Source organism: Dermacentor andersoni, chromosome 5 (genome assembly GCF_023375885.2).
Source record: "Dermacentor andersoni chromosome 5, qqDerAnde1_hic_scaffold, whole genome shotgun sequence".
Taxonomy (NCBI): Eukaryota; Metazoa; Arthropoda; class Arachnida; order Ixodida; family Ixodidae; genus Dermacentor; species Dermacentor andersoni.
In genome coordinates, this window is record NC_092818.1 from 13,663,056 (window position 1) to 13,688,697 (window position 25,642).

The 25,642-nt window shown below is 47.7% G+C and overlaps 1 protein-coding gene across 2 annotated transcripts in view; it reads left to right on the forward strand.

Moving 5' to 3' along the window:
* The window catches only part of LOC126529843 (cell adhesion molecule Dscam1-like), a 1,068,543-nt gene that overhangs the window by 622,692 nt on the left and 420,209 nt on the right, over positions 1-25,642 (forward strand). For both annotated transcript variants that reach the window (XM_055070116.2, XM_055070117.2), the window contains exon 33: positions 18,432-18,555. In XM_055070116.2, the coding sequence (XP_054926091.1) occupies positions 18,432-18,555 (124 nt within the window). The remainder of the gene's footprint in view (positions 1-18,431; positions 18,556-25,642) is intronic.

Sequence of the window (25,642 nt, forward strand, 5' to 3'; positions counted from 1 at the left end):
TGGATTAGGATTATGTTAGCGCTCTTCCAAGATTCCGGTACGTTCGAGGTCATGAGGCATTCTGTATATAGGGCGGCCAACCTTTCTAGGACAGTGTTCCCACCATCCTTCAACAAATCTGCTGTTACCTGTTCCTCCCCAGCTGCCTTCCCCCTTTGCATAGCTCCCAAGGCGTTCTTTACCTCTTCCGGTGTTACTTGTGGGATTTCAAGTTCCTCTAGACTATTCTCTCTCACCTTATCGTCGTGGGTGTTACTGGTACTGTATAAATCTCTATAAAACTCTTCAGCCACTTGAACTATCTCATCCATATTAGTAACGATATTGCCGGCTTTGTCTCTTAACGCACACATCTGATTCTTGCCTATTCCTAGTTTCTTCTTTACTGCTTTTAGGCTTCCTCCGTTCCTGAGAGCCTGTTCAATTCTATCCATATTATAGTTCCTTATGTCCGCTGTCTTACGCTTGTTGATTAACTTAGAAAGTTCTGCCAGTTCTATTCTAGCTGTAGGGTTAGAGGCTTTCATACACTGGCGTTTCTTGATCAGATCTTTCGTCTCCTGCGATAGCTTACTGGTTTCCTGTTTAACGGCGTTACCACCGACTTCTATTGCGCACTCCTTAATGATGCCCATAAGATTGTCGTTCATTGCTTCAACAATATGGTCCTCTTCCTGGGTTAAAGCCGAATACCTGTTCTGTAGCTTGATCCGGAATTCCTCTAGTTTCCCTCTTACCGCTAACTCATTGATTGGTTTCTGCTGCAGATAACCTATTCGGGGCCCCGTGCGCCTCGCCGCGCATGCGTCTATGGTCCCTGTTCCCTTCTTTCTCTCTTTTCTCTTTTATATATATTTCCGAGCTGGAAATAAAGCGTCGTCTTTTTGCTCTGCGAATCGGCCTGGATTTCATCGCGTAACTGCCGGCCTTTGGCCGGTAGAACGTAACAGTGGCGACGAGGATTCTGCTGCAGCAAGGAAGCCAAGCAGAAGGAACCACCGACCATGGCGCACAGGCTACCGGAATTTGAAGACGGAAAAGATAAGTGGCAGGCGTACCTAGTCAAGGTTGAAGCCTATTTCGAAGCGAATGATGTGAAGGACGATGCTAAGCAATGAGCCCTGCTGGTAGCTGCGCTTGGAACAAGGACAATAGAAATTTTGAACGGAAAGGTAGCCCCGCGAAAGCCTAACGCCCTGACCTACGAAGAAGTTGTGCAGACGTTAAACAGCTACTACGACCCGGTACCGAATGAAATTTCTGAAAGTTTCAAGTTCTTCCATCGCTGCCAGCAAGGAGGGGAATCTGTACATGCATTCATAGTGGCAATACGGCAGATGGCACACAACTGCAATTTTGGAACTATGCTGGACAGAATAAGGGACCGTATTGTGTGCGGCGTCAGATCCAAGAATGTGCAGAAGCAGCTGCTAGCGAAGAAAGATCTGAATCTTGAAGAAGCCGAGGCTCTTGCCCTTGCCGCAGAGAGCGCTGAACGCGATTCGCAAGGTATTGTTACAGACCAAGAACAAGCAAGATTGCTAAAGCTCTCTGGGCAATACGAATCGTGCGCGAAGTCGTAAGGCGTGCAACAATGCAAATGTTGCGGTAAGCGTGGTCACAAGACCAATGCTTGTCGACTAATCAAGCGGAAATGTTACAAGTGTGCACGGCCAGGGCATTTAGCGAGAATGTGTGCGGCAAATGAACCAAGCAAAATGCTAGCAGTAACTGCTCAGGCGACGGAAAGCGAAGAAAGTGATAGCAGTGCGTCACAAATCTGGTCCTTGACTACCACGCGCTCTCTCATACCGCCCATCAGAAAATCGTTCGCGTGGAATGGCATCGAAATAATGATGGACATCGATACTGGTTCCCCTGTTTGTGTCATTCCCAAGAGCATTTACAAATTGCACTCTCACCGATGGCCGCAGCTACAAAAGGCGGAAGTGCAGCTTTCATTCTATCTCGGAAAGTTGCCGCTTCTGGGTGCACTGACAATGCCAGTTTCTTATGACGGTACAACAGTGTAGTGCAGTCTGACAGTTTTAGACTGCAATGGCCCTAGTCTATGCGGTCGAGACCTGCTGAAAAAATTAACAGACGAACGCATTCAGTTGCTGAGCATGTATTCGACGGCTCCTGCAGTCCTCTCCAGTCCCTCATTCCGAATGGGCAACGCCCATCGTGCCAGTTTTGAAGAAGGACGGAACAGTGCGCATTTGCGGGGACTTCAAGGTTACACTAAACCCTGTGTGCGATGTTGAGCAGTACCCCTTGCCTGTCATAGACGATATTTTTGCAAACCTGTGTGGAGGAAAAAATTCAGTATTTTAGACCTTCGCGATGCTTACAATCAGGTTGAGCTAGATGAAGATTCGCGGAAATTAGCAGCGATAAACACACAAAAGGGGCTCTTTTGCTACAACAGGTTACCGTTTGGCATCGCATCAGCTCCAGCGATATTCCAACGGAAAATTGAATCTGTGCTGCAAGGACTAAAAGGGACCCAGGCTTATCTAGGCGACGTCCTGATAGCCGAGAGCAGCGATGCTGAAAACGTAAACCTGCAAGCTGTGCTACAGCGTTTCCGCGAGAACGGTATCAAGCTTCGTTCCGACAAGTGCAAGTTTGGTGAACAATCAGTGACATATCTTGTCCATCGTATCGATGCTGAAGGGCTACACCCACTCGAGAAGCACGTGGATGCAATCAGGCTAGCCCCTTCACCGCGAAATGTTGCTGAGTTACGATCCTTTGTGGGAATGGTTACATTTTACAATAAGTTTTTGCCGAATCTTTCCGCTATACTTTCACCCTTGTACAGCCTTCTTGAAAAAGGTGCAAAATGGGTTTGGCACGAAAAAGAAGACGCGGCATTTCAGAAGGCCAAGGATGCTTTGTGTTCAGCCCCAGTGCTAACGTACTTTAATCCGCAGCTGGAGCTGATGTTGCAATGCGACGCATCACCTTACGGTGTCGGTGCTGCCCTTTTCCATCGAATAAATGGTGAAGACAGGCCAATTGGTTTCCGATCACGAACGCTCACCTCAGCAGAGAGAAAATACTACCAAATTGAGCGCGCGGCCTTAGCCCTGGTATTTGGCGTGACACGGTTCCGCGATTACCTGTTGGGACGGGAGTTCACGCTTGTAACGGACCACCGCCCCTTGTTGGGCCTTCTCAGACAGGATCGTCAAACTTCTGTCATGGCTGCCGCCCGAATTCAGCGCTGGGCGCTTTTGCTCGGGGCATACCAGTACAAGCTGATCTGTAAACCTGGCAAACAGATGCTAATTTCTGACGCTCTGAGCCGTTTGCCTCAATCGCTGCAGGAACCGCTAGCGGAAACCGAAGGTCTGTCGGAAATGGTGCTTAGCATAGACGAATGGGACCAGTCCGCGGTTTCCCACCAGGAGATTCAAGCACTCGCAGCAGCTGACGGTTTTTTGCAAACGATATGCAGGTACGTGACTGAAGGGTGGCCCTCCGTCGTAGAAGATGACAGCAGAGAAATGGCGGAATTCTGGAAAAGGCGACACGAGTTGTCTGTAGAGAAGGGGCTGTTGTACTGGGGCCATCGTGTGGTTATACCAAGTGAGGCGCGTGAGAAACTGTTGAAGATGCTGCACGAGTCTCATCAGGGGGCGTCTACCATGAAGACAAGGGCGAGGGCTAGATTTTGGTGGTCAGGTCTAGATCGACACATCTCTAGAATGGTCTCAGACTGTCGAAGCTGCGTGCAGGCTCTGCCCATGCCACCTGCACGGAACCCCGTTAGCTGGCCGATTTCGCGAGAGAGGTGGTCACGGCTGCATGCCGACTACGCAGGGCCCCTTGCAAACAAGATGTTGTTGGTAATCGTCGACGCACACAGCCATTGGATAGAAGCCATTCCAGTATCTCGAGCAACCACTAATGCAACTGCCGATTGCATGCGAACCTTGTTTAGCAGGTTTGGTTTGCCCCGCACCATAGTTACGGATAACGGTACGCCCTTTACCGGTTCAGAGTTTGCTGTATTTGTGCAGAAAAATGGAATCGAGCATATTCGCACCCCGCCTTATCACCCTCAAAGCAATGGTCTCGCCGAACGGGCTGTGAGAACTATCAAGGAGGGCTTGAAGAGAATGCCTGGTGTGGAGTTGGAAACTGCTTTGGCTAGAATTCTTTGTAACTACCGAAATTAGCAACAGGCTTCAGGGTTTTCACCGTCTGAACTTCTTCTTGGGTACCGTTTGCGTACAAGACTAGATATGTGTCTTCCTCCCAGGAGCCACGAAAAGCCCAAGAATCCAGCGGATGATTCCGCCAGTTGGTACTTTGCCCCTGGAGATGCCGTCTATGTCCGCAACTACGGCATAGGAGAAAAGTGGACACCAGGCAAAGTAACATCGACGAGTGGTGCCCGTTTAGTCACTGTGGCTACCGAGGACGGTGTCGTTCGACGACGTGTCGACCAGATCCGGAAACGTTCATCAGACACAGACGGAAGCAGATAAATATCAAGTCCTGAGGAATCGCCTCCGACGACCTTAGGGGCACCGAAAAACGAGGCCCAAGACACTCCCGAAGGGCCTGTTCCTGACCTTCGTCGTTCCACAAGAACCAGAAAGCCAGTGGAGCGCTACGGCTACTAGGGGAAAGGGATGCTGCAGATAACCTATTCGGGGCCCCGTGCGCCTCGCCGCGCATGCGTCTATGGTCCCTGTTCCCTTCTTTCTCTCTTTTCTCTTCTATATATATTTCCGAGCTGGAAATAAAGCGTCGTCTTTTTGCTCTGCGAATCGGCCTGGATTTCATCGCGTAACTGCCGGCCTTTGGCCGGTAGAACGTAACAGTTTCTTATGTCCCAGTTTCTTCCGTTCCCTCCTCAAGTCAAGGCTAATTCGAGTTCTTACCATCCTATGGTCACTGCAGCGCACCTTGCCGAGCACGTCTACATCTTGTATGATGCCAGGGTTCGCGCAGAGTATAAAGTCGATTTCATTTCTAGTCTCACCATTCCGGCTCCTCCACGTCCACTTTCGGCTAACCCGCTTGCGGAAAAAGGTATTCATTATCCGCATATTATTCTGTTCTGCAAACTCTACTAATAACTCTCCTCTGCTATTCCTAGAGCCTATGCCATATTCCCCCACTGACTTGTCTCCGGCCTGCTTCTTGCCTACCCTGGCATTGAAATCGCCCAACAGTATACTGTATTTTGTTTTGACTTTACCCATCGCCGATTCCACGTCTTCATAGATGCTTTCGACTTCCTGGTCATCATGACTAGATGTAGGGGCGTAGACCTGTACAACCTTCATTTTGTACCTCTTAATAAGTTTCACAACAAGAAATGCCACCCTCTCGTTAATGCTATAGAATTCCTGTATGTTACCAGCTATGTTCTTATTAATCAGGAATCCGACTCCTAGTTCTCGTCTCTCTGCTAAGCCCCGGTAGCACAAGACGTCCCCGCTTTTTAGCACTGTATATGCTTCTTTTGGCCTCGTAACTTCACTGAGCCCTATTATATCCCATTTACTGCCCTCTAGTTCCTCCAATAGCACTGCTAGACTCGCCTCACTAGATAACGTTCTAGCGTTAAACGTTGCCAGGTTCATATCCCAATGGCGGCCTGTCCGGAGCCAGGCATTCTTAGCACCCTCTGCAGCGTCGCAGGTCTGACCGCCGCCGTGGTCAGTTGCTTCGCAGCTGCTGGGGACTGAGGGCCGGGGTTTGATTGTTGTGTTCATATAGGAGGTTGTGGCCAAGTACTGCACCAGGGTGGCCAATCCTGCTCTGGTGAGAGAGTGCGTTACCGGTTCTGGTCACCGGGATCAGGCCGCACTCCAGGCCTGTTTGTGCAATTTTCTCAACACACGGTTGTTGTTTTTTTCTGGTATTTTCCGGTGGAGAATTGCGCGGCCCGGGATTTGAATCACGGTCCTCTTGCACGGGAGGCGGATACTGTACCATCCCCGCAGGAGTTAAATTTAAAAATAAATTGTGGAATTTTACGTGACAAAACCACTTTCTGATTATGAGGCACGCCGTAGTGGAGGACTCCGGAAATTTCGACCAACTGGGGTTCTTTAACGTGCACCTAAATATATGTACACGGGTGTTTTCGCATTTCGCCCCCATCGAGATGCGGCCGCCGTGGCCGGGATCCGATCCCGCGACCTCGTGCTCAGCAGTCTAACACCATAGCCACTGAGTAACCACGGCGGGTCCCGCAGGAGTTGTACGCCTCATTGAATATACAGTGGTGCCCTATTTGATCAGTCAAGGTGGACCAATCTGAGCTCGGTTATACCGCACGGATGGCACTCGGCTAGAGAACCTGGTATTTATGACCTGCACATGTGAGGCCATACATATATGAAGATATATATCGTTCTTTTTTTTATTTTAGGAGGGTTCCCGTACAGTGATAAAATAAAGGAAAGGACATTAAAAGAAAGAAAAAATAGAACGAAAAAGGGGCGAAAAAAGGAACATAACAGGTGATTTGAACTCGTGACCCTTCGATGTTGCCCGGAAAGATAGCTGAGTCGGTTGGTTCGTCAGGCCCCAGGCTACTTTCAAGCGCCACAGCTCCTGCTCCGAGCCTCACACCTACGTGGACTCATGTTGTCCGCGATAGTCGGTTGGAAGGCATACTTTCTTGGAAAAATGGCTGCCCGAGGAGAAAAGCAAACTCGAGCGGCTTTAGAGACAAGGAAAACTGCCTTAAAATATTTAGACTTGAGGGAAAGCTTCGTTAACAAACTATAACACGGCAATCAGAACTCGAATACGACGAGAGAAATTATTGAGACGTGGAAAATTTCCTTGAAATAAATATGGTTTGCGAGACAAATGCTTGTAAGTATTGAACCTCTTAAAATATGAGGGGAAATTTGCGCTCACCGAGAGGGCATCGTCCGTACGAGACCACCACCAGGCACCTTACTGAGACGTGGAGAGCTTTGCGGCCGGAACAAAGCCTCCCGTCCCCGCCGGCCAAGAGGGGGAAACGCGCTTTCCGACCGCTCAAGGTTGCGCGGACATAGTATAAATCTAGCGTCTAGGAGAAGCTTAACCAGGTGCGATGGCGGCACGCATAGCGTGGGAAGCTAGCCGCCAGAATAACAATCTCAAGGACTGCTGCTGACGAGGACGAAATACCTTCGTGTAATTATAATAACCCTAATAGGACTACTTTCGAAAGAAAAAAAAGGAAACCGCCCAGAGGGCTATACTACGAGAGCTATGACTGATAATTTTCTATATATATATATATATTCATCTCATCTATGGGATCCCATGCGCGCGCTGTTGCTTTGTCTCTGCGTGTAGCAGTTAAGAGAGCCAGTTTAAGGGCGGGGAAGAAGGAAGGAAAGGAAAGCAAAAACTGCAGCGCCGTGGTTTTAAAGCGCACCCGTGGTAGAGAAACGGAAGGCGATATAAGCGTGCGTAGCCATGATACGCACACGACAAACTGCCTTAAAATATTTAGACTTGAGGGAAAGCTTCGTTAACAAACGATAGCATGGCAATCAGCACTCGAATATAAATATAACCCTAATAATAATTGTAAATATTCATCTCATCTATGGGATCTAATGCGCGCGCTGTTGCTTTGTCTCTGCGTGTAGTAGTTGAGAGAGCCAGTTTAAGGGAGGCGAAGAAGGAAGGAAAGGAAAGTCTCTGAAGCAAAATTGCAGCGCCATGGTTTTAACGCGCACCCGTGGTAGAGAAACAGAAGGCGATATAAGCGTACGTGGCCATGGTATGCACCCGACAAACTGCCTTAAAATATTTAGACTTGAGGGAAAGCTTCGGTAACAAACAATAGCACAGCAATCAGCACTCGAATATAATTATAACCCTAATAATAATTGTAAATATTCATCTCATCTATGGGATCTAATGCGCGCGCTGTTGCTTTGTCTCTGCGTGTAGTAGTTAAGAGAGCCAGTTTAAGGGCGGGGAAGAAGGAAGGAAAGGAAAGTCTCTGAAGCAAAATTGCTACGCCGAGCTAAAGCGCCGAGCCAGCCGAGCTGAGGAGAAAAACGGCGCGAACGAAAAAGAAAAACACAAGCAAAACTACACATCCGCGCGTTTCCAAGGGCAATGGTAGGGAGACCAATTGCCGTGCAGAAAAACGGGGACAAACTGGTTGCCGCGCGGAGGACGTGCAAGGTGTGAGGAGGAGGCGAAGAAGTCGTGCGGCTGCGGCTTAGTTCAAAGAGTGGCGGTACTTAAAATTATCAAGGGATTTTAACGGGTCCGCCACAGCAGCGGCGCGGCGTGGCAGTTACCCGCAAAAGCCTCGCGCAGGAGCCGGCGCTTTGGACACTCTCCCAGTATTCTAGGCAACCGTGCTCGTGTTCCAAACCACCGTGTGAATCTCCGCATGGCTCCCGTTGGTCGAGTTAATGCAGCCACTGTTTTCGACGCTAGCGCCAAGGCGGCCTTAAGTTAGAGCCCTTTCGTGCGAGCGATACTTTAGTAACATGTTTAGGAAAGTGGCGGCGCACATGGTTCCTTACCTCGTCATGGCAACAGGAAGAGGAGGCGCGTGGCACCTCCTCTCCGAAGTAGCTTTCTTAAATTAGTATAGGGATTGTCGGGCTCGCTACCCGCTTCCCCCGCCCTCCCCTCCCCCTCATGTCGCATGCGCAGTTTCGTTTTGTTGTTGCTTTTGTCTGTGCCCGCAGCGCCTTCCTTATGTGCTCGTGCTACGCCGCGGAATAGCTTTTTTTTTCTTCATTTAAATACACGGAATAGACGACACCTCAGGTGCGAGTACACAAATAACACCAATGCGTCCTTCAAAGCATAAAGACGCATTGGAATTGTTTGTTCCAGACTCGAGTGCTGGTAAGACAGAACTCCGTACGGGATACAAAGAAAGAGCACGCTTCTCTGTAGATAAGAACTCTGCTTCTAAATTTTTTAGTTGCTGGCATACACTACGGTGCTCTTTTTTTCGATGTTCGCTCGCACGTAGCGATGTATTACACTAGTTTCTTTTACGTTGCCTTGTCTACGTGCCGTTCCCTCCTCGATGATCAACGTGGGGGCAAGCTCCGAGCGAACGCTGTTGAAGTTGGCGGCCGCTCGAAGTAATGAATTTGTTTAACTATAAAGCTTTAGTAATGGAAGGACTAAGTTCATTCCGTTCCCTCATTGTTTTAAGGAAATATGAATATTTAAAGCAATTTGAGTTAAAGGTGTATTTATTAGGCGGTCTAGAGTGTTTGTGGCGTGTTGACTTAGAACGATTCAAAGAACTTCCTACGGATGTGTCAATAGTTTTGTCACCATGAATAACTTGAAAGAATAACTTTAGTCGTGCTAGTTTCGCCCTGCTTTGCAGTGTTAATAAACCGGCTTTTTTTTAATATTTCAGTCGACGAATCTGTTAATTTGTACTTATTATAAATCAACCTTATTGCCTTCCTCTTATGAGTTCTTTTGTGTACGTAAATCAAAGAACACATGCGTATATCAGCACTGGTCGAACAAGCATTTTGTAGGCCAGCTGATTTGTATGTGCTTGCGCAAGACGAAGGCGTTTTCTCAGAATGAGTCGCTTTGGTGCTCAGCATGTACATTGATTTCCACTTGAGGTTATGTTGTTAACATGGGTTTCCCATTGTAGATCGCGTGTTAAAGTGACATCTAAATACTTACCCTGAAAGGTGTGTCATTAATAGTGTAAGTAACATCAGACATCTATTTTTTGCTATTTACTGTTAGCATTACTTATCTTTGGGGATTTAGAGTAATTTGCCACTCCTGACACCAAGAAAAGGCAGAATTTTGTTTGTGGTGATCATCATTGCAATTAATTCCGCTGTACGAAAAACAATCGTCAGCGAATAGACGGATGTTACCATGAAATCGGGATACAAATTAGATTGTTCATGTATATCAAAAATAAAACTGGACCCAAAACACTGCCTTCTCGCACTCCAGATGTAATAGGTGCTAAGCAGGAAGCTTCGTTCTGAATATACACGAATTGTGAGCGACAGAAGGCAGCCTACTCACTCATGAGTGCACTCATGAGTGAGTACATTCAATGGCACTAATTTAAAACGCGTGAGTGCGAGTGAGTGCCAGTGAGTGTGAGCGGAGGTGAGTGCGAGTGCGAGTGAGTGCCAGTGGGTGTGAGCGGAGGTGAGTGCGAGTGAGTGCCAGTGATTGTGAATAGACATGAGTGCAAGTGAGAGTGAGTGCCAGGGAGTGTGAATGGACGTGAGGGCGAGTGCGAGTGAGTGCCAGTGAGAGTGAGGGGAGGTGAGGGCGAGCGTGAGTGGGCGTTTGTGAGTGTGAGTGTAGGTGAGCGTGAACGCGAGTGAGTGCGGGGCATGGAAAAATTATGCTGAGTGAGTGTGAGTGTGTATTCTCCCATACTGCCGACCTATGCTGCTTTGGCTAGGTGCGGCTGGGCTTGCAAAACGCGGTGCGAGCCGAGCCTTACTGCCTCCTTGCTATGCCGTACAGAAAGTCTATCCGCACGGTGAAGGGCGCGCATGCGCCGTCCGCGACCGGTGCGGTATTACCGCACTTACCTTGCGGTAACCTGGCACTGCTAAAACTCTCTATTAATAAAAATAAAGAAAGGGGTGGTCCTAATACTGATTCTTTGGGGCACCGCTAATTGCCATGTAAGAAGACGTTTGGCCATTGACGTTAACCTAACACGATTTGTCAAGACGATAACTGCGTAATAAATTGACAACTGATGAGTGAACCTCAAAGTGTGTAAACTTGAAGCAGTGAGTGTCTGGCTGCATCAAAGATTTGCTGAGGTCACGGTGGACTTGCCTGCCCCCTTGAACTACCGGCGCGGAGATCTTTGTTATGAAACTTTCGAGATATGTCATAGTGTATTAGCTTGTCAGAAATCCATACTGATTCGGAATGAGTGCTTTCTTCACAGTAAATAAACAATGTTTTGTCAAGAGCAAGCTCAAAAATTTTAGACCTGGCACGGGGTTTCGGAGCATCGAGACATCGGTTTACAACCAGTCTTAAATACAAAAAAAAACGCGAGCAGCTTTCATGTGAGGGAAAGTGAAAGTATTCAAAGAGTTATTAAAAATGGATGCCTATACTAGAGCAAATATACTGCAGTAAAATTTTAGAATTGCGGAGGAGATGCCATCAGGGTCGCAGGATAGAGAAGGCTTCCAGCGCTTAAGGTATTCGGGGATGAGCTTTTAACCAAACAATACAGCACTACATGTAGGAACCGTCATGCGCTGCTGACTGGCACCAGCGTTGAAACATAAGGAGGAGAAATGCGCAGCACAACAATCCGCTACTGCTTAGAGTTCTACTCCGCTAGAGTCAAGCAGGCGAAAACATTCTGCACATTTATTAGGGTGCTTATGGATGTACTTATAAAGCCCCGCGGGCCGGTCGGTCGGAGGCGCGCTTTTCCAAAACTGCAATATACGAGTCTTGATCCCGCTTATAAAGGCGTTTACAGAGGGCCCAAAAAAAGCGGCATTTATCGCTCCACTCGTTAGGCACAGGAATTCTAGATTTTAGGTGTGCACAATTCTTATGCTTTAGGGCAATAATGATTTTAGACGAGATACCAGCATGCATACCAGTATGCATACCACGTATGCACTGGGGAATTTATTTCCGCATACTACTGAAAGCAAGCTCCGTAAACTGATCTACTTGGTCATCGACATTGGTTTTGTCTGCAACCAGTGAGCCCCTAGAGAAGCGCTGCCGCAAGGCTGACAGAGATGCGTTTATCTTTAGTGTCGGATAAAACTTATCCGGAAGCAGAAGGGACATGTCAGAACGAGAGACGTCTAAAACTTGATCATTCGAGATGCAAAGGTCTAAGACGTCACAGGATTTAGAGATCAAATAATGCTCCCGAAGGGAACAGGACAGAAAGTCCAGCAGATTGAATTCCTTCTCTCTGTAATGATTGTTATGAGATAATCTAAGCGTCTTCCAATCAATTTAACGTGTATTAAAGTCACCAAAAGGAGTAATCTGCGCTTGCTATGGGAAGGTATTACTTTGAATAGAATAGTGAACCTCATCAAATAAACCCGGGGAAATATTAGGCACATAGAAAGATATAATTAACAATTTTTCACAGCCCTATATGCTAACTTCTAGCCGAACCGACTCAAGGACGCTTTCTATGTTGTGGCGCCTCAGTGAACTGTCAACAGCCATCAGTAAGCCACTACCTTTTTATTGAGATCCGCTGAAGTGCCGATCACTGAGGGAGACATTGTAGTGCGGTGGAAAGTATTCTGAAGAGGAAATTTCGCTGTAGAGCCAAGCTTCAGAAATAACAAAATAGGAAAAAAGACGAAATGGTATTACACAAAAATTAAAGTGGTTTTGTGCGAAGTAGACGAAGGGTGTTTTGGTAAATGATTTACAAATTACGCGATACCTTGATCATTGGGGGGGGGGGGGGGGGTAATCTCGGAAGTTTGAAGCATATCATCGTATAGGAGGCTACGGAAAGGCTTGAACTGGCATGCCATTGGCCACAATGGCGGATCTTTCAGGCGCTTTAGGGTTGCATCATCGACGGCTACATGGAAAGAAGAATATTACTTATATTCCGTTGTGTGTCGCCGGCAGGAGAGGGAGAAATATTGAAGACCTTTAAGTGCTTCGTCAGATCGGAAGACGTTGTTTCAGTGCCGACCCCACATGCAAAAATAGCCTTAGGTCGTTGCGGCTATTGAGCTACAGTTAATATCGAAGTATTTTGGCTCCAACCGAGGCAAGACTTGCTGTTTTGTTTAATCTCGGGTGCTTTCTGAGTGGAGGAATTGAAATCACGTGGGGAAACGACAGGTCATTTTTCAAGTGTGCTTTGAAATACAGGTACATGAGGTCGCGCTGAGGCAGGAGTAGAGGTGGTAAAGGTGGAATGCCTTCCAGAGTCGACGGGCATCTTACCAGGCGTGGTAGCTGCACGTCGCAACAGCTCATCTCGCAGGCAACGAACCTCCGCTCGAAGGTTGACGACGACTTGGTAGAATTTAAATTCTACCAATTGCTGGAAAGGGGCAGACACCCACCCTTTCTAGCAATTGCTACGAATTGGTGGATGTCTCATTTTCCCTTTATTATTTACTTCTCTCCACCTTGAGGGTTTCCGCAGAACTATTACGTCAAACTCTTACCTTCTATTCGTGTTGTGGACAAATTCGGCTTCGCCCTGCCATCTGCCAGCCACTGCGAATCGAAAAACAATTTCTGCGGCACTGGAGGACTCTATTTTTCCAGATCCTTTGTATCGTGCACCTTATTTAAGCCGACCTTATTAGGATGTACTTAGGCGCGTCCGAAAAATGTGTGTACCTCCTGGAGTAAAAACATTTTTCTTTAAATTACATTGGGAAACACTCCCTAGTAAAACTTGGTTGAATTCCAGGGGTTGCTTTGTGCCGTGGTCAACAAACTGTCGACTCTGTCCACGTGCCGAAACCATAGATCACTGTTTCATAGACTGTGGGGACGCTGTATATTTTTGGGACATTCTCCAACGGACGCTTAAAAAGGACATTGACATGACTTCATATCCAATTAGGTTTCTACCGTTTAAGGTTACGGGTGGTCCTGCTATGACATGTTCATAGTACTTGGTTTATATAGCCTATGGAGAAGTAGACTGTGTAATCGCCACGCAGAAAGCCCGCGATCTACAAAATCCTTTTTCGCGGAAGTGCTGCTTATGTGAGAAGTGTGTGCGCTGCGCAGGAACCTCCGCCCGACTGGATGCACTTGTTGAATGCATCTCTGTGTTTGCCTGAGTTTTAAGTGTGTAGTTGTGTCCACTTTGTAATACACCCTCAGTTTTGTTTTCCATGTAATAAAGAAAAAAATGCCTGGTTAGCTCAGATGGTAGAGCGGCTGTCCAGGAAAGGCGGTGGTGCCGGGTTCGAGTCCCGGACCAGGACAAACTTTTCTTCAAAACTGTGAGACCCGCCGTGGTTACTCAGTGGCTATGGTGTTAGGCTGCTGAGCACGAGGTCGCGGGATCGAAATGCGGCCTCGGCGGCCGCATTTCGATGGGGGCGAAATGCGAAAACACCCGTGTACTTAGATTTAGGTGCACGTCAAAGAACCCCAGGTGGTCGAAATTTCCGGAGTCCTCCACTACGGCGTGCCTCATAATCAGAAAGTGGTTTTGGCACGTAAAACCCCATAATTATTAAAACTGTGAGGCTTTTCTTTCGAAGAATCCGTATGGGTTGCCTTTCTAGCAATTGCTATGAACGGGTGAATGTCTGATTTTCCCTTTATTAATTACTTTGTTTCTCTGTTGGTTTGTTACTTTTGTTTAATAAGTGTCCTTTTGTGTTTCGCTCTCTTATGTTTGTAGCATTGGGACAATGCTTTTTAGAGGGGGGGGGGGGGGGTATTGACGCGTCGCGTGTACTTGTTTATCTTTATCGGGTGACCACGTTTCACCGCCTAACAACTGTTATTGCAAAGCGCAGGACACGCCTGCATCAATCGGAGAATTCTCGAAAGTTATTGGTGGTTCTTTGCCCTGTCTGTTGCCACCGAAACTTGCGTAATAAGCATTGATCGCGTGACGCGAATGGTGTAAAACTTTATGGTAGATACGTGCGCACCAGCAATTACTCTGCAACCTTCGATGACTGATGTTTAAAAGCCGACGCACTTGACCTGCTCATCACACTTTCGAAGATCGCCAACTGTGTTCGCTGCTATCGCAGCTTTTTGAGTGTAAGTTGCTTTTGGGGGCACAGGTTCGCCCAATAAAACGCAAGTTTCGTCATTCACAGTTTTGCTGCCTTCTTCACCGTCCCTACATGTCAAAATATGCAAATCGGTTAGAAATGTTGTATTCTTGCTACTTTCGAGCGACAGGTGCAGCTTGGACTCTACAAGATTTCTAAATGGGTTGACGAGAATGAATTTAGACTAAGCCCACAAAAAAAAAAAAAAATCAGAGGCCCTTTCTTAACTAACGAATGCGAAGCTTTCCCCCAATGCAAACTGAATCAAAGTCAAAATCGAAAGCCAGCAACCAAGGAACGAAACCAAGAAATGCTGAACGACCCGATGCTGTGCAAATGTGGTTTGATTGCATTTTTGAACGTTGAAGTTGAATGAAAACACATTTCATTGGGCTGAATAGCCTTTATTTTAGATCACGTAGCCGTTGATTACAAGCACATGAACTTTCCCGGACAACTCTATACTTTCACAGTATTGCCTTGTGATTGCTGTGGGAGACGGCCAGAGGCTCTGCGACTGTAACGTGACACAGCCTGCTTGCAGACGTGAGATCAATGCAGAAACTGTGTTGCGTCGTGGGTCTCTGTAGCGTTCTAAGTTTAAACAAGTACCGATCTAACATGAAACTCTTGATGCATTTGCCGTGCTTTTTCGCCACATCGATGTTAAAGTCAGCGCACACGAGGATCGGCGTACTGCGCGGCTTTAAAGTCTTCATCGTTTCTGCCAGGAACGTTTACGCGTCACAACGAGATATGTTCGGTCTGATGTACACGCTGACGATCACAAGACCAGTAGGCATCTCGACTGCACAAGCGTCTTTCACATGGTTTTGTCATGCCGCTGCCGATACATGGTATCGCCCTTACGGGCACGATCGCGCTCACGGTTACGTTCGCGTACGGTAGCCTCTTGTTATGCCGGGCGCTGCAACCGCGTCCTACCCATGGTGACGGCCGGAAATGCATCGCGGGACGCGGGTAATGCAATGCAGATATATATAGTTAGTCTGGGTGGTGTCATGCCTACCGACGCAACTTGCGCGTCCAGTGAACCCTGTGCGCATGCGCCACTTTTGCTGAGCTCGTCGCTTCGCGCCGTTATCAGGCATTGACCGACCGGCCAGTCAACGCTGGCGCGGTACTGCGAGTGTAAACTGTAGTGTTTTATGCAGATGTGTAAGTTGGCTTTCCTGCAATGCGTTTTCAGCTCTCACGGACGAATGAGTGAGACATCGCAAGCTTCGCTTTAAAAGCACGTGCCTTCTCTTCTGGAACAAAGGTGTACTGCCAGACCGAGCGATACATCTCAATTGAGAATGAGTATCTGTGAGCTGTGTACATAAATTCTAAGATATCATTTAGCCCACAAGTTAACTTTTCTGCCGCAACTTCAGTATTTAAAAACCAAGTGCCTGAAGGCTATAAATTTGCTGAAGCCCTTGTCAGGCGAATCATGGGGAAGCGACAGGGGATGCCTCCTTAGCTGATATAAAAGCCTTATGCGGTCACGCCTTGAGCGCGAAGCCTTACTTTATAACTCTGTAACACGTAATGCTTGAAAGATGTTGGACCCTGTGTTCACCATCTGGGCATTTGGTCTGCTAAAGCTGCCTTGAGGACTATCCCTGTAGGAAGCCTGTGTGCTAAGTCGCGTGAATGGTCCCTGTATCTCCAAAGAACGTATTTAATTTATGTTACTCCCTGAGGGTAAAGGCAGATGTCGAACACCCATGTCCTTACACTATAAGCGACATATCTGCTGCCAGACTTTAGCGAGACCATCCGTTTGTCAGGACTATGCTGCCCCATCTTTTGGAAGCGTCAGCTGAAGAAACAAGCATACTACTTCAAGAGAATCTCCTAATGGCTCCCATTCGACTTCGACCGCCTTGGGAGTGGCAGGCTGTTGAGCGCGATGTGTCTTTTATAGAGATTTCCAAACGCGCACCTCATCTTCATATACGCTCGCACTTCCTCGAACTTCGGGCGAAGTACTTATATGCAGAATTTTACAAGGACGCTTTCAAATCTCTTACTGTTGTTGCTTACGCAGCTTGTGGACCGTCTCTTTTAGTGTCCGGTGCACTAAATCTGCATAGAAGTATTTTCACAGCCGCTTCGTACGCAATCCTCCCGGCAGTTAACCACATAAAGCTAATGAATCCACGGAAAGCAATTGTGCTCACAGACTCATTTGGCGTTGTTAGAGCTCTGATGAATGTAAGAAAATACATTAATTCAGTTTTTAGCGAATTGTACTGCTTGTTATGCTCTGCTTATATGGGCAAGCAAGGGATCATAGTATGCTGGATACCTGGATATAGATGCATAAAAGGCAACGTAGCTGCGGAAGAAAGTGCCACGTCAGCAATTTTTGAATATGCACAAAACGTAGCCATCCCTCGCACAGACCTAATGCCTTTCCTGTGCCATGAGCTGCGGAAATATTGGCAACGGTATTGGGATAGTGAAGTGTCAAATTACATATGCTCAAACGAAGAATAGGAAAATAGATATCAGAGAATACAACAGCACACAAGAACGTGCTCCTTTGCAGACTATAGATAGGATATACCTATGGAACGCACTCATACCTCCTTACTGGCAGTGATCCTGCGACATGTGATAGGTGTGGCAGCACTCTTACAGTTCTCCATAGCCTTGTACAGTGTCCTGAAACAGAAGCACAACGTAAAAAAAAGTACTTTTATCCTGCATATCGTGAGCAGATCTCTCATCACCCAGCATTCTTTCTGAACCATGAGACACCTTTAGATTTTAGAAGATATTAGCAGAGCTTTTAAAAGATGTAAACACCGTACAAATAATCTGGCCATGTTATCTGTGGCGCATCCTTGCGTCTCAGGCTGCAGCAGCAGTGAAAAATGTTTTTACAGCACATGCCTCTCAGCCCTCGACTTCAAGGACTCCTTGGGGCACTAGTGCTCTTGCATACGCTTTATGATATCATCGCTTCTTAACGGAACTTTTATGCTCATACCTCACACAATTAGTCATTGTCATTATTTTGATACTCATATTTTACGCAATTGACAGTGACTTGTTTCAGACCTTTTTGCAGCCAGGTTGCATTTACCATTTGCAACTCACTGGCCAGTCTATTCCTAATACATTGAGGACCCATCAACGTTTGTCATGGCGCTCTTTGGACATTTCTCGCCCTTGCACCAGTAAAAACCACATATTATCAGTCTCAGTATTGCAAAAAAGTATTATTCTCGTTATTATTTTACCCGCCGTGGTTGCTCAGTGGCTATGGTGTTGGGCTGCTGAGCACGAGGTCGCGGGATCGAATCCCGGCCACGGCGGCCGCATTTCGATGGGGGCGAAATGCGAAAACACCCGTGTGCTTAGATTTAGGTGCACGTTAAAGAACCCCAGGTGGTCGAAATTTCCGGAGTCCTCCACTACGGCGTGCCTCATAATCAGAAAGTGGTTTTGGCACGTAAAACCCCAAATTTAATTTTAATTTTCGTTATTATTTTTGTAAAAGGTACGGATAGAGCATTTCATACATGCATGATTATTCCGAAGCATGACGTCTAACTTTCCCAAGTGGAACACATAATACCACTCACGGGTACCGCGCATATGTCAAATATTGCGCCGATTTTTAAATGACTGCTCTGTATTGTTGTGCGCTCAACACAGGACCTTCCCGATGTACTTCTGGGAGGACTTCAGCCCGAGACTTGGTACGTGGTTCGCCTGATGGCCGCCAATGCTGCAGGCCTCACCAAAGTCAAGTACGACGTCATGACGCCAAGCGCCCTGGGTGAGCAATTTGTTACTACTGCACAAAATCCTCCCATCCGGTTGCCAGGCTCTTTACAGAGTAGTTTAGAGCTAAAACACACTGACATACTGATGTATTTACATACGGTTTACGACTGCATGCACTCTTCTTAATATATTGACACGTGTACTTATATTTATCGGGCGACCACGTTTCGCCGTCTAACAAATCTTATCGCACAGCGCGGGACGCGCTTGCATGTATCCGAAGTTTCTGGAAAGTTATCGATGCTTCTATCCGCAGTCTGTTGTCGCGGAACCTTGTGTTATCTGATTTATTTGCCTGACGCGAATGGTGTAGAACTTTGTGGAAGGCACGCGGGTCCCAACGATTAGTCTGGAACATTCGACGATTCTGTATCAGCGACGCCGCTCAAGACCTGAAGTTGTCCACGTTGTGCGACTCAAGCCGTACCACCAGCGTTGACGAACTTTGGGACTTCGCGTAACTGACCTTTGGACTTGGTTTCTTTTCGTTGTTTTGTTAATTATGTTTAATAAGTGTCCTTATGTGTTTCGCTCTTATATTTGTAGCATCGGGACGATGCTTTTTAAGAGGGGGGTATTGACACGTGTACTTATATTTATCGGGCGACCACGTTTCGCCGTCTAACAAATCTTATCGCACAGCGCGGGACGCGCTTGCATGTATCCGAAGTTTCTGGAAAGTTATCGATGCTTCTATCCGCAGTCTGTTGTCGCGGAACCTTGTGTTATCTGATTTATTTGCCTGACGCGAATGGTGTAGAACTTTGTGGAAGGCACGCGGGTCCCAACGATTAGTCTGGAACATTCGACGATTCTGTATAAAAGCCGACGCGCTTGACCCGCTGATCAGATTTCCGACGATCGCCGACTGTGTTCGCCGCTTTCGTTGTGCTATAAGTGTAGCCTGTTTTGTGGGCACAGGTTCGCCCAATAAAATCTAGTTTTGCCTTTCACAGTATCGCCACTGTGTTCTTAACGTCACCACCACGTGACAATATGCCACCTGTGTCACGTGACTTTCTAAATTGCAGTTATTGCACGTAAGTGCGCTCGTCGTCTAAACGGCAAAATTCCATATACCCATGGTGCCAGCAAATTGATTTCTTACGTGTTTCCCTCGTTTCTGGAGAGAGAATATCACGCACACGCACGCACGCACGCACAATATATATATATATTGTAGAAGACGAGACGTACACAACACGCGTTCCTTGCGCAAACTTTTATATTGCTCTCTCGTCGTCTTTCCTGTACTCGCGCCCTGAGTCTGTGCGCGCGAGCTAAAGTGCGCCTTTGTCTTCATTACACTCGGCCACGCTGCCGAAGATAGCTCAGGTGGTAGTGAGGGCGGGCTGGTGATGGAAAACCGTTAAGCTAAAAGCCATATAACCGAAAGTCGTTAAGGCCGTCCTGTGCGCAACCAGCTTCTCTGGGGGTCGGCGCTGAGTGTTGGGCTCGGGTCACAGGTCTCGCCGACGATTACCTCGTCGCACTTGGCAGAGCACGGCAGGAGATCTTGTACACTGAACCGCGGCAGGCCGCACTGACGCGTCGTACAAACAGCGAAGTCCTGTGCTCAACCGTCGCGTGTTTCTTCGCAACGTTGCTGCTGACTGATCGAGTGTCGCCGTTGCGCCCGAATCAGCCGAGCTTGACGAAAAACCGCGTGCTCTGCGCTTGTGGTCTTCTGAGCGTCTGTGGCATGCGGACAGGTATTTTATGATGATGACCTTAAGCGAGGCTTTGCTCAGCCTGGTCTGAACGGCCGTTAATTCAGCCAACGACTGCTTGGACATCCAATGATGTGGCTCCAACGAGTCAGGAAGCATCTCCCTGCTACAATCCGTGGACAAGTCGGATTTCTGGAGTGGCAGCGTCGTCGCATGTATGCGTCCCGGGGATGGTGTGTTTGGGAGCAGTTACCCTGACTGCTGTGGACCGAAAATGTTCTAGGTCTTTGAAAATATTGGTGCGGTGTCGGAAGCCGTCGCAGAGTCCCAGACCCGCGGTTGTAAAAATGACTAGCATTCGGGGTCTGCAGCGGGGTAGGTGGGGAGGTAATCTGCAACACCTTCTCGTGTGCAGCTCCAACGGCGAGCTTCTGCGGATTACAAGCTCCGCAGTGTTTTCGTCACAGCAGCTTAGCTGGCGTAGACTGCCGTGTGGAACGAGCAACGGTGACTTGCAGCGTGTTTAGAGGTGGTGGAGGAGCCGATTGGCCGGTTTGTGATGAGCTGCCTGGTGGTGGGTCGACGTGGGACCGAGAATCGCCATGCGCTTCCCACTATCTTTGGTTTAGCCGACGGCCAGTGGCATATGAACCCCGTCCAGCACCCGGGGTTCATAGGTCTTCTGTCACAGCCCACCCCCCCCCCCCTGCCATCCGGGTGTAGTCAGGAAGGCGAGGATTTCTCCCCGGGGATGGGGGGGGGGGGGGAGGTTTCGGCACCAGCACAGCCGCCCTTCGCTTTCATTCCCAGATATCGCTAATGTGGCAGGTATACAGGCTGTTTCATTTTCTGAACCAAATAACAGAGGGTGCTGCACTGATAACTCGTGATAAGCGAATTTGCACATCTACTGTCAGAATGTAAAGCTTGGAAGCCAATAAAGATAAAGTTTTAATTAGCGACGTAAGAGGCAATATTCCATTTGCAAAATTAAAGCGCGACAGTCCTATCTTGCCCAACAACTTCACAAAAACCGTCATAGGTACTGAACCCAAACGAAAATTAAATAGCGCGTCAGTGACACCGATCTCCCCACCCTATAAGAAAACGCCACCTGCTTCCTTGCTGGGCGGGCGCCAATGCTATGAAAATTACGAGTTCTCTTCATCCTGATCCATAAAGGCTTTCTTTATTCGATGCTATTGGCAAACGTGATCATCCGAGCCGCGGTAGCACCACAAGATTGGAAACGGAATAGAGCACGCTCCGGGGCATCGATTCCTGGCGTAACCATGCAAAAAACGAGAATGCCGTGATGAAGCCTCTTCCAGCGAAAGCTTGCGCTACTGTTGGTCTGCACTGACACTGGAGAGGGTAGAGATATCGGTATCACTGGTGCACTATTTCATAATTATTTCGGTACTCTCATGCTCGGCCGCCCGCATTGCCAAAGTTCTGCAGGCTCTTGCACCCAAGACGATTTTGTTTGTAGAGGCCTTCGTTGATTTCATGATATCGCTTTGGGTCCTCAATTCACTAATTGCACTGTTTTCTCTATAGTTGCTTCTTAAGCAGCCATTTAAGATGTCCTTATTAATTATCTGCCAAATTTTGCCCGATACTAAGTGCCCAGTGGTCACAAAGACGCCTAACCTGATAGAACATCGGGAAATATCCTCACAAAATTAACCTTTTTGTAAAATTCTGTGTACTTGAAACAGGGCACTGTATTTGGGACATGAAGTCACACAACAAAAACAACAACAACAACAGCAAGAGGAGGAGGAAAAAAAGGAAGGAACGTAGGAAGGTCAACCAGATGGACGTCCAGGCCAAATTGAAGAAAAGAAAGGATAGGGTGCGAATAAGGTACTATCAGTGTGAATTATCGCGGTTGTCCATAACCTCACCTCTATAATCGGTCACTGCAGCCAGTCGATATTATGAAACGTATCAGTGCTCGCGCCTCTCTGCAAGCCTGCGACGCGTGGGGCCATGGTCCCCGAATGTTAGTCTCTGAAAATGGCCTGCTAACTAATCTGTCTAACACCCTCCAAAGAACGTTGCGTTTGCTTTCTCAGAGATTACAAAAACACAACACGTACTCGACCGTCTCTTCACATTTGCAAGAGTCACAAATCAATGTGTCGGACATTCCAATAAGAAATGAGCAGGCTTTTGTAAAAGCCACCCTTAACTGGAGGTGGTACAGTAAAGTTGCATAACGGCGGGAGAAGTGTGATGGAATGTACAGCTTCAATGTAGGGTCCAGCCGGTGGAGACGGAAGTTGGGGAAATTTGGGATGTTCCCTCAAAGTTTCAGTATTGGTTTGAGCAAGTATACGAAGACCCCTCGCCGCGTGTGTCCAACGTATAAGGGTGCAGAAAGTGTGAGGTTCTTTTTTGTGGACTGACCAGGTGGCATTATCATCAAGGTCATTTGCGTTAATGCCACAGTGCTCCGCAGGTCATTGGAAGATGATGTCATGTCCGTTTATGAGGGCTTGATGGAGAACCTCTCAAGTGGTCCCGGGTTCGAGTGCCGGACGCAGGGCCAATTCTTCTACAACTGCGAAGTTTTCCTTTCGAGGAACCCTTATGGGTTTCCGTGGTAGCAATTAGCTAAGTTTAGGTGGATGTCTCATTTTTTCTTAAGAAATACTTCTCTCCACCTTGCGGGTTCCCGCAGAACTATTACGTCAATGTCTTGCCATTGCTTCGAGTTATCGATAAAATAGACTTCGCCCTGCTATCAGCTAGCCGCCTGGCTAGCTCAGATGGTAGAGTGGCTGCCCCGGAAAGGTGGTGGTCCCGGACCAGGACAAACTTTTCTTCAACTGCGAAACTTTTCTTTCGAGGAACCGGTATTGCTTTCCTTTTTAGCAATTAGCTATGTTTGGTTGGATGTCTCATTTTCCCTTATTAATTACTTATCTCCACCTTGCGGGTTTCCGCAGAACTATTACGTCAAACCTCTCTGGCCTCGAGAACCAGTTGTCCATGGGTCTTGTGTCGTAAGGCTGACTGCAGACTCTGAAGGGCTGCCTTGTAGCTCGTGCGATGTAATTAACAGCGGTACGTAAAGCGGCAGGTTCTGTTGCCGTAGAGGTCGTTATATGGGACACTTTGAATGTAATTGTGACTTTTAAGGACGGGATGATAACAGTGCCTGTGGAACTGGTGGCTCAGACAGATTCATTGGCCTAAATGTGCGTTCGTTGTTCAATTTATTCGTTCAATAATGAGGGTGAATTGACGTAGAATTACTGTTGAATGACGGGTCATAGTAATTCCCAGAATCATGAGGCGTACTTGTGGCTGTCGTAGGTACTGGAGGGGTAACAGTGGTCGGTGCTGGTGTAAAGCCTCACGGAAGGTAGCCTTGATTTGTCACAACAAGTTTGGAAAATGTGGCTTGAGGTCTTTGTGCTGGCAAAGCAGCGATATAGTCACTGGGTACGCGACACAGATGTCGAATATGTGCTCTAAGGTTGTCAATCATTATATATTGACACGTGTCCTTATCTTTATCGGGTGACCACGTTTCGCCGCCTAACAAATGTTGTCGCACAGCGCGGTACGCGCCTGTATGTATCCGATGTTTCTGGAAAGTTATCGATGCTTCTATCCACTGTCTGTTGTCGCCGAACTTTATGTTATCTGATTTCATCGCCTGACGCGAATGGTGTAGAACTTTGTGGAAGGCACGTGGGTCCCAACGATTAGCCTGGAACATTCGACGATTGATGTATAAAAGCCGACGCACTTGACCCGTTGATCAGATTTTCGACGATCGCCGACCGTGTTCGCCGCTGTCGTTGTGCTATAAGTGTAGCCTGTCTTGTGGGCACAGGTTCGCCCAATAAAAGTTTTGTCATTCACAGTATTGCTACTGTGTTCTTCAACGTCACGACCACGTGACAATATGTTGCAACCAAGTAGTCTTTAGCAGTCATGATTGTTGCGTGAGTCGAGGCGCATCGTGGTAGTCCGTGACATGTCCATTGAGCCTGGCCTTGCATACTTTCGAGGGTACAAATGTTTGTTTTACATGTGTTAGCCAAACCGCCAAGCCGTACCGTAAAAAGCCCAGAAGGTGTGCTCTGTACAGCTGCAGCATGGACCATATCTGCGTGCTTCAGGTTTTTCCTCGCAGGAACCTCAGTATATGTACAATAGAAATTAGTGTCCACTGAGGTAGATCACACTTAAGAAGTGGTGAGACTTCTGGTGTTTCATACCCTGGCCATTAAGAGAAACAGGGTGCGGTGCCATGGGTTTGCGCGTAAACGCGATTAACGCACATTTTTCGATGAACACACTGAGGCCTTGTTTGCGGGCATATGAACGAGTTTGGGGATGCTGCCCGCTGAATTCTTGCGCGCAAGTGAGGCTGAGTCACCGAAGAAGACCAAAGACGAATATCACCAGCGTACATTGATAGGTGAATTGTCTTCGGTAATATATCAGCACGGGCAACAACAGTTAGGTTAAAGAAAATAGGGATCAATACCTCGCACTGTGGGACGGTACCATGACAAGAACAACAAACGACAAAGAGACGGTTAGCTATGACTTCCTATGACAGTGCTTTTATTTAACACCGCTGAACTGATGCAAACTAGTACAAACGATACAAAACTGATAAATGGAACACTGTATACATATGGACGACACACAAACCATGGTGCGGTATGAACGCTCCGTACATGACGCATTCCGCTATAAAGCGAGTAGTTTAACGACCACTTAGCGAATGTTTGAGCCCACACATTCGTGCAATTATTACGTAAGATGCTGCTAAAGCTGCAGCCGACAATTCTGCGGCACTACACATCCGGTACATTGGGTACAGAGTTCAGGCTGCTGGTTACCGGAGAATTCTTTACCATTTACGCCCAATCAAGACGGTGGAAAGAGGTGGGTCTCCAGAAATATTTCACCCCCCTCCCCGACTTTATACATGGCACCCGGGGCCGCCTGTCCCCCCCCCCCCCCTCCTACCGTTACTACGCCACTGCCGACGGCGACAACCGGTGAAACGGCGTTTCCGGCGGGGCTGCCCGCGGCTTTCTCTGTCGAGGATCTCCCTGGCACGACTGCCGCGTCAAAGTGGTGTACCGCAGAGCATGCGGCCGCAGAGCAGTGCTGGTAGGGCTCGTCGCAGGCATACGCGAGCGGGTGGCAAACAGCGATCACAGCTGCGCTCCATTCAGCCCTTCGTTATTCGAAGAAAACCTAGTGCATATTGTTTCCAGTACAGTGGAGTAATCGCCAGTAATGTTTTGGTTATTCAGATTTAATTAGGTAATTGTAAATAATTATCTAACTCGAGAAGTACTGTCATTATGATAAAGTGCCAATGAGGAATTTGTAAGCACAGCAAAGCGACATCTAAGTGTGCCGTAG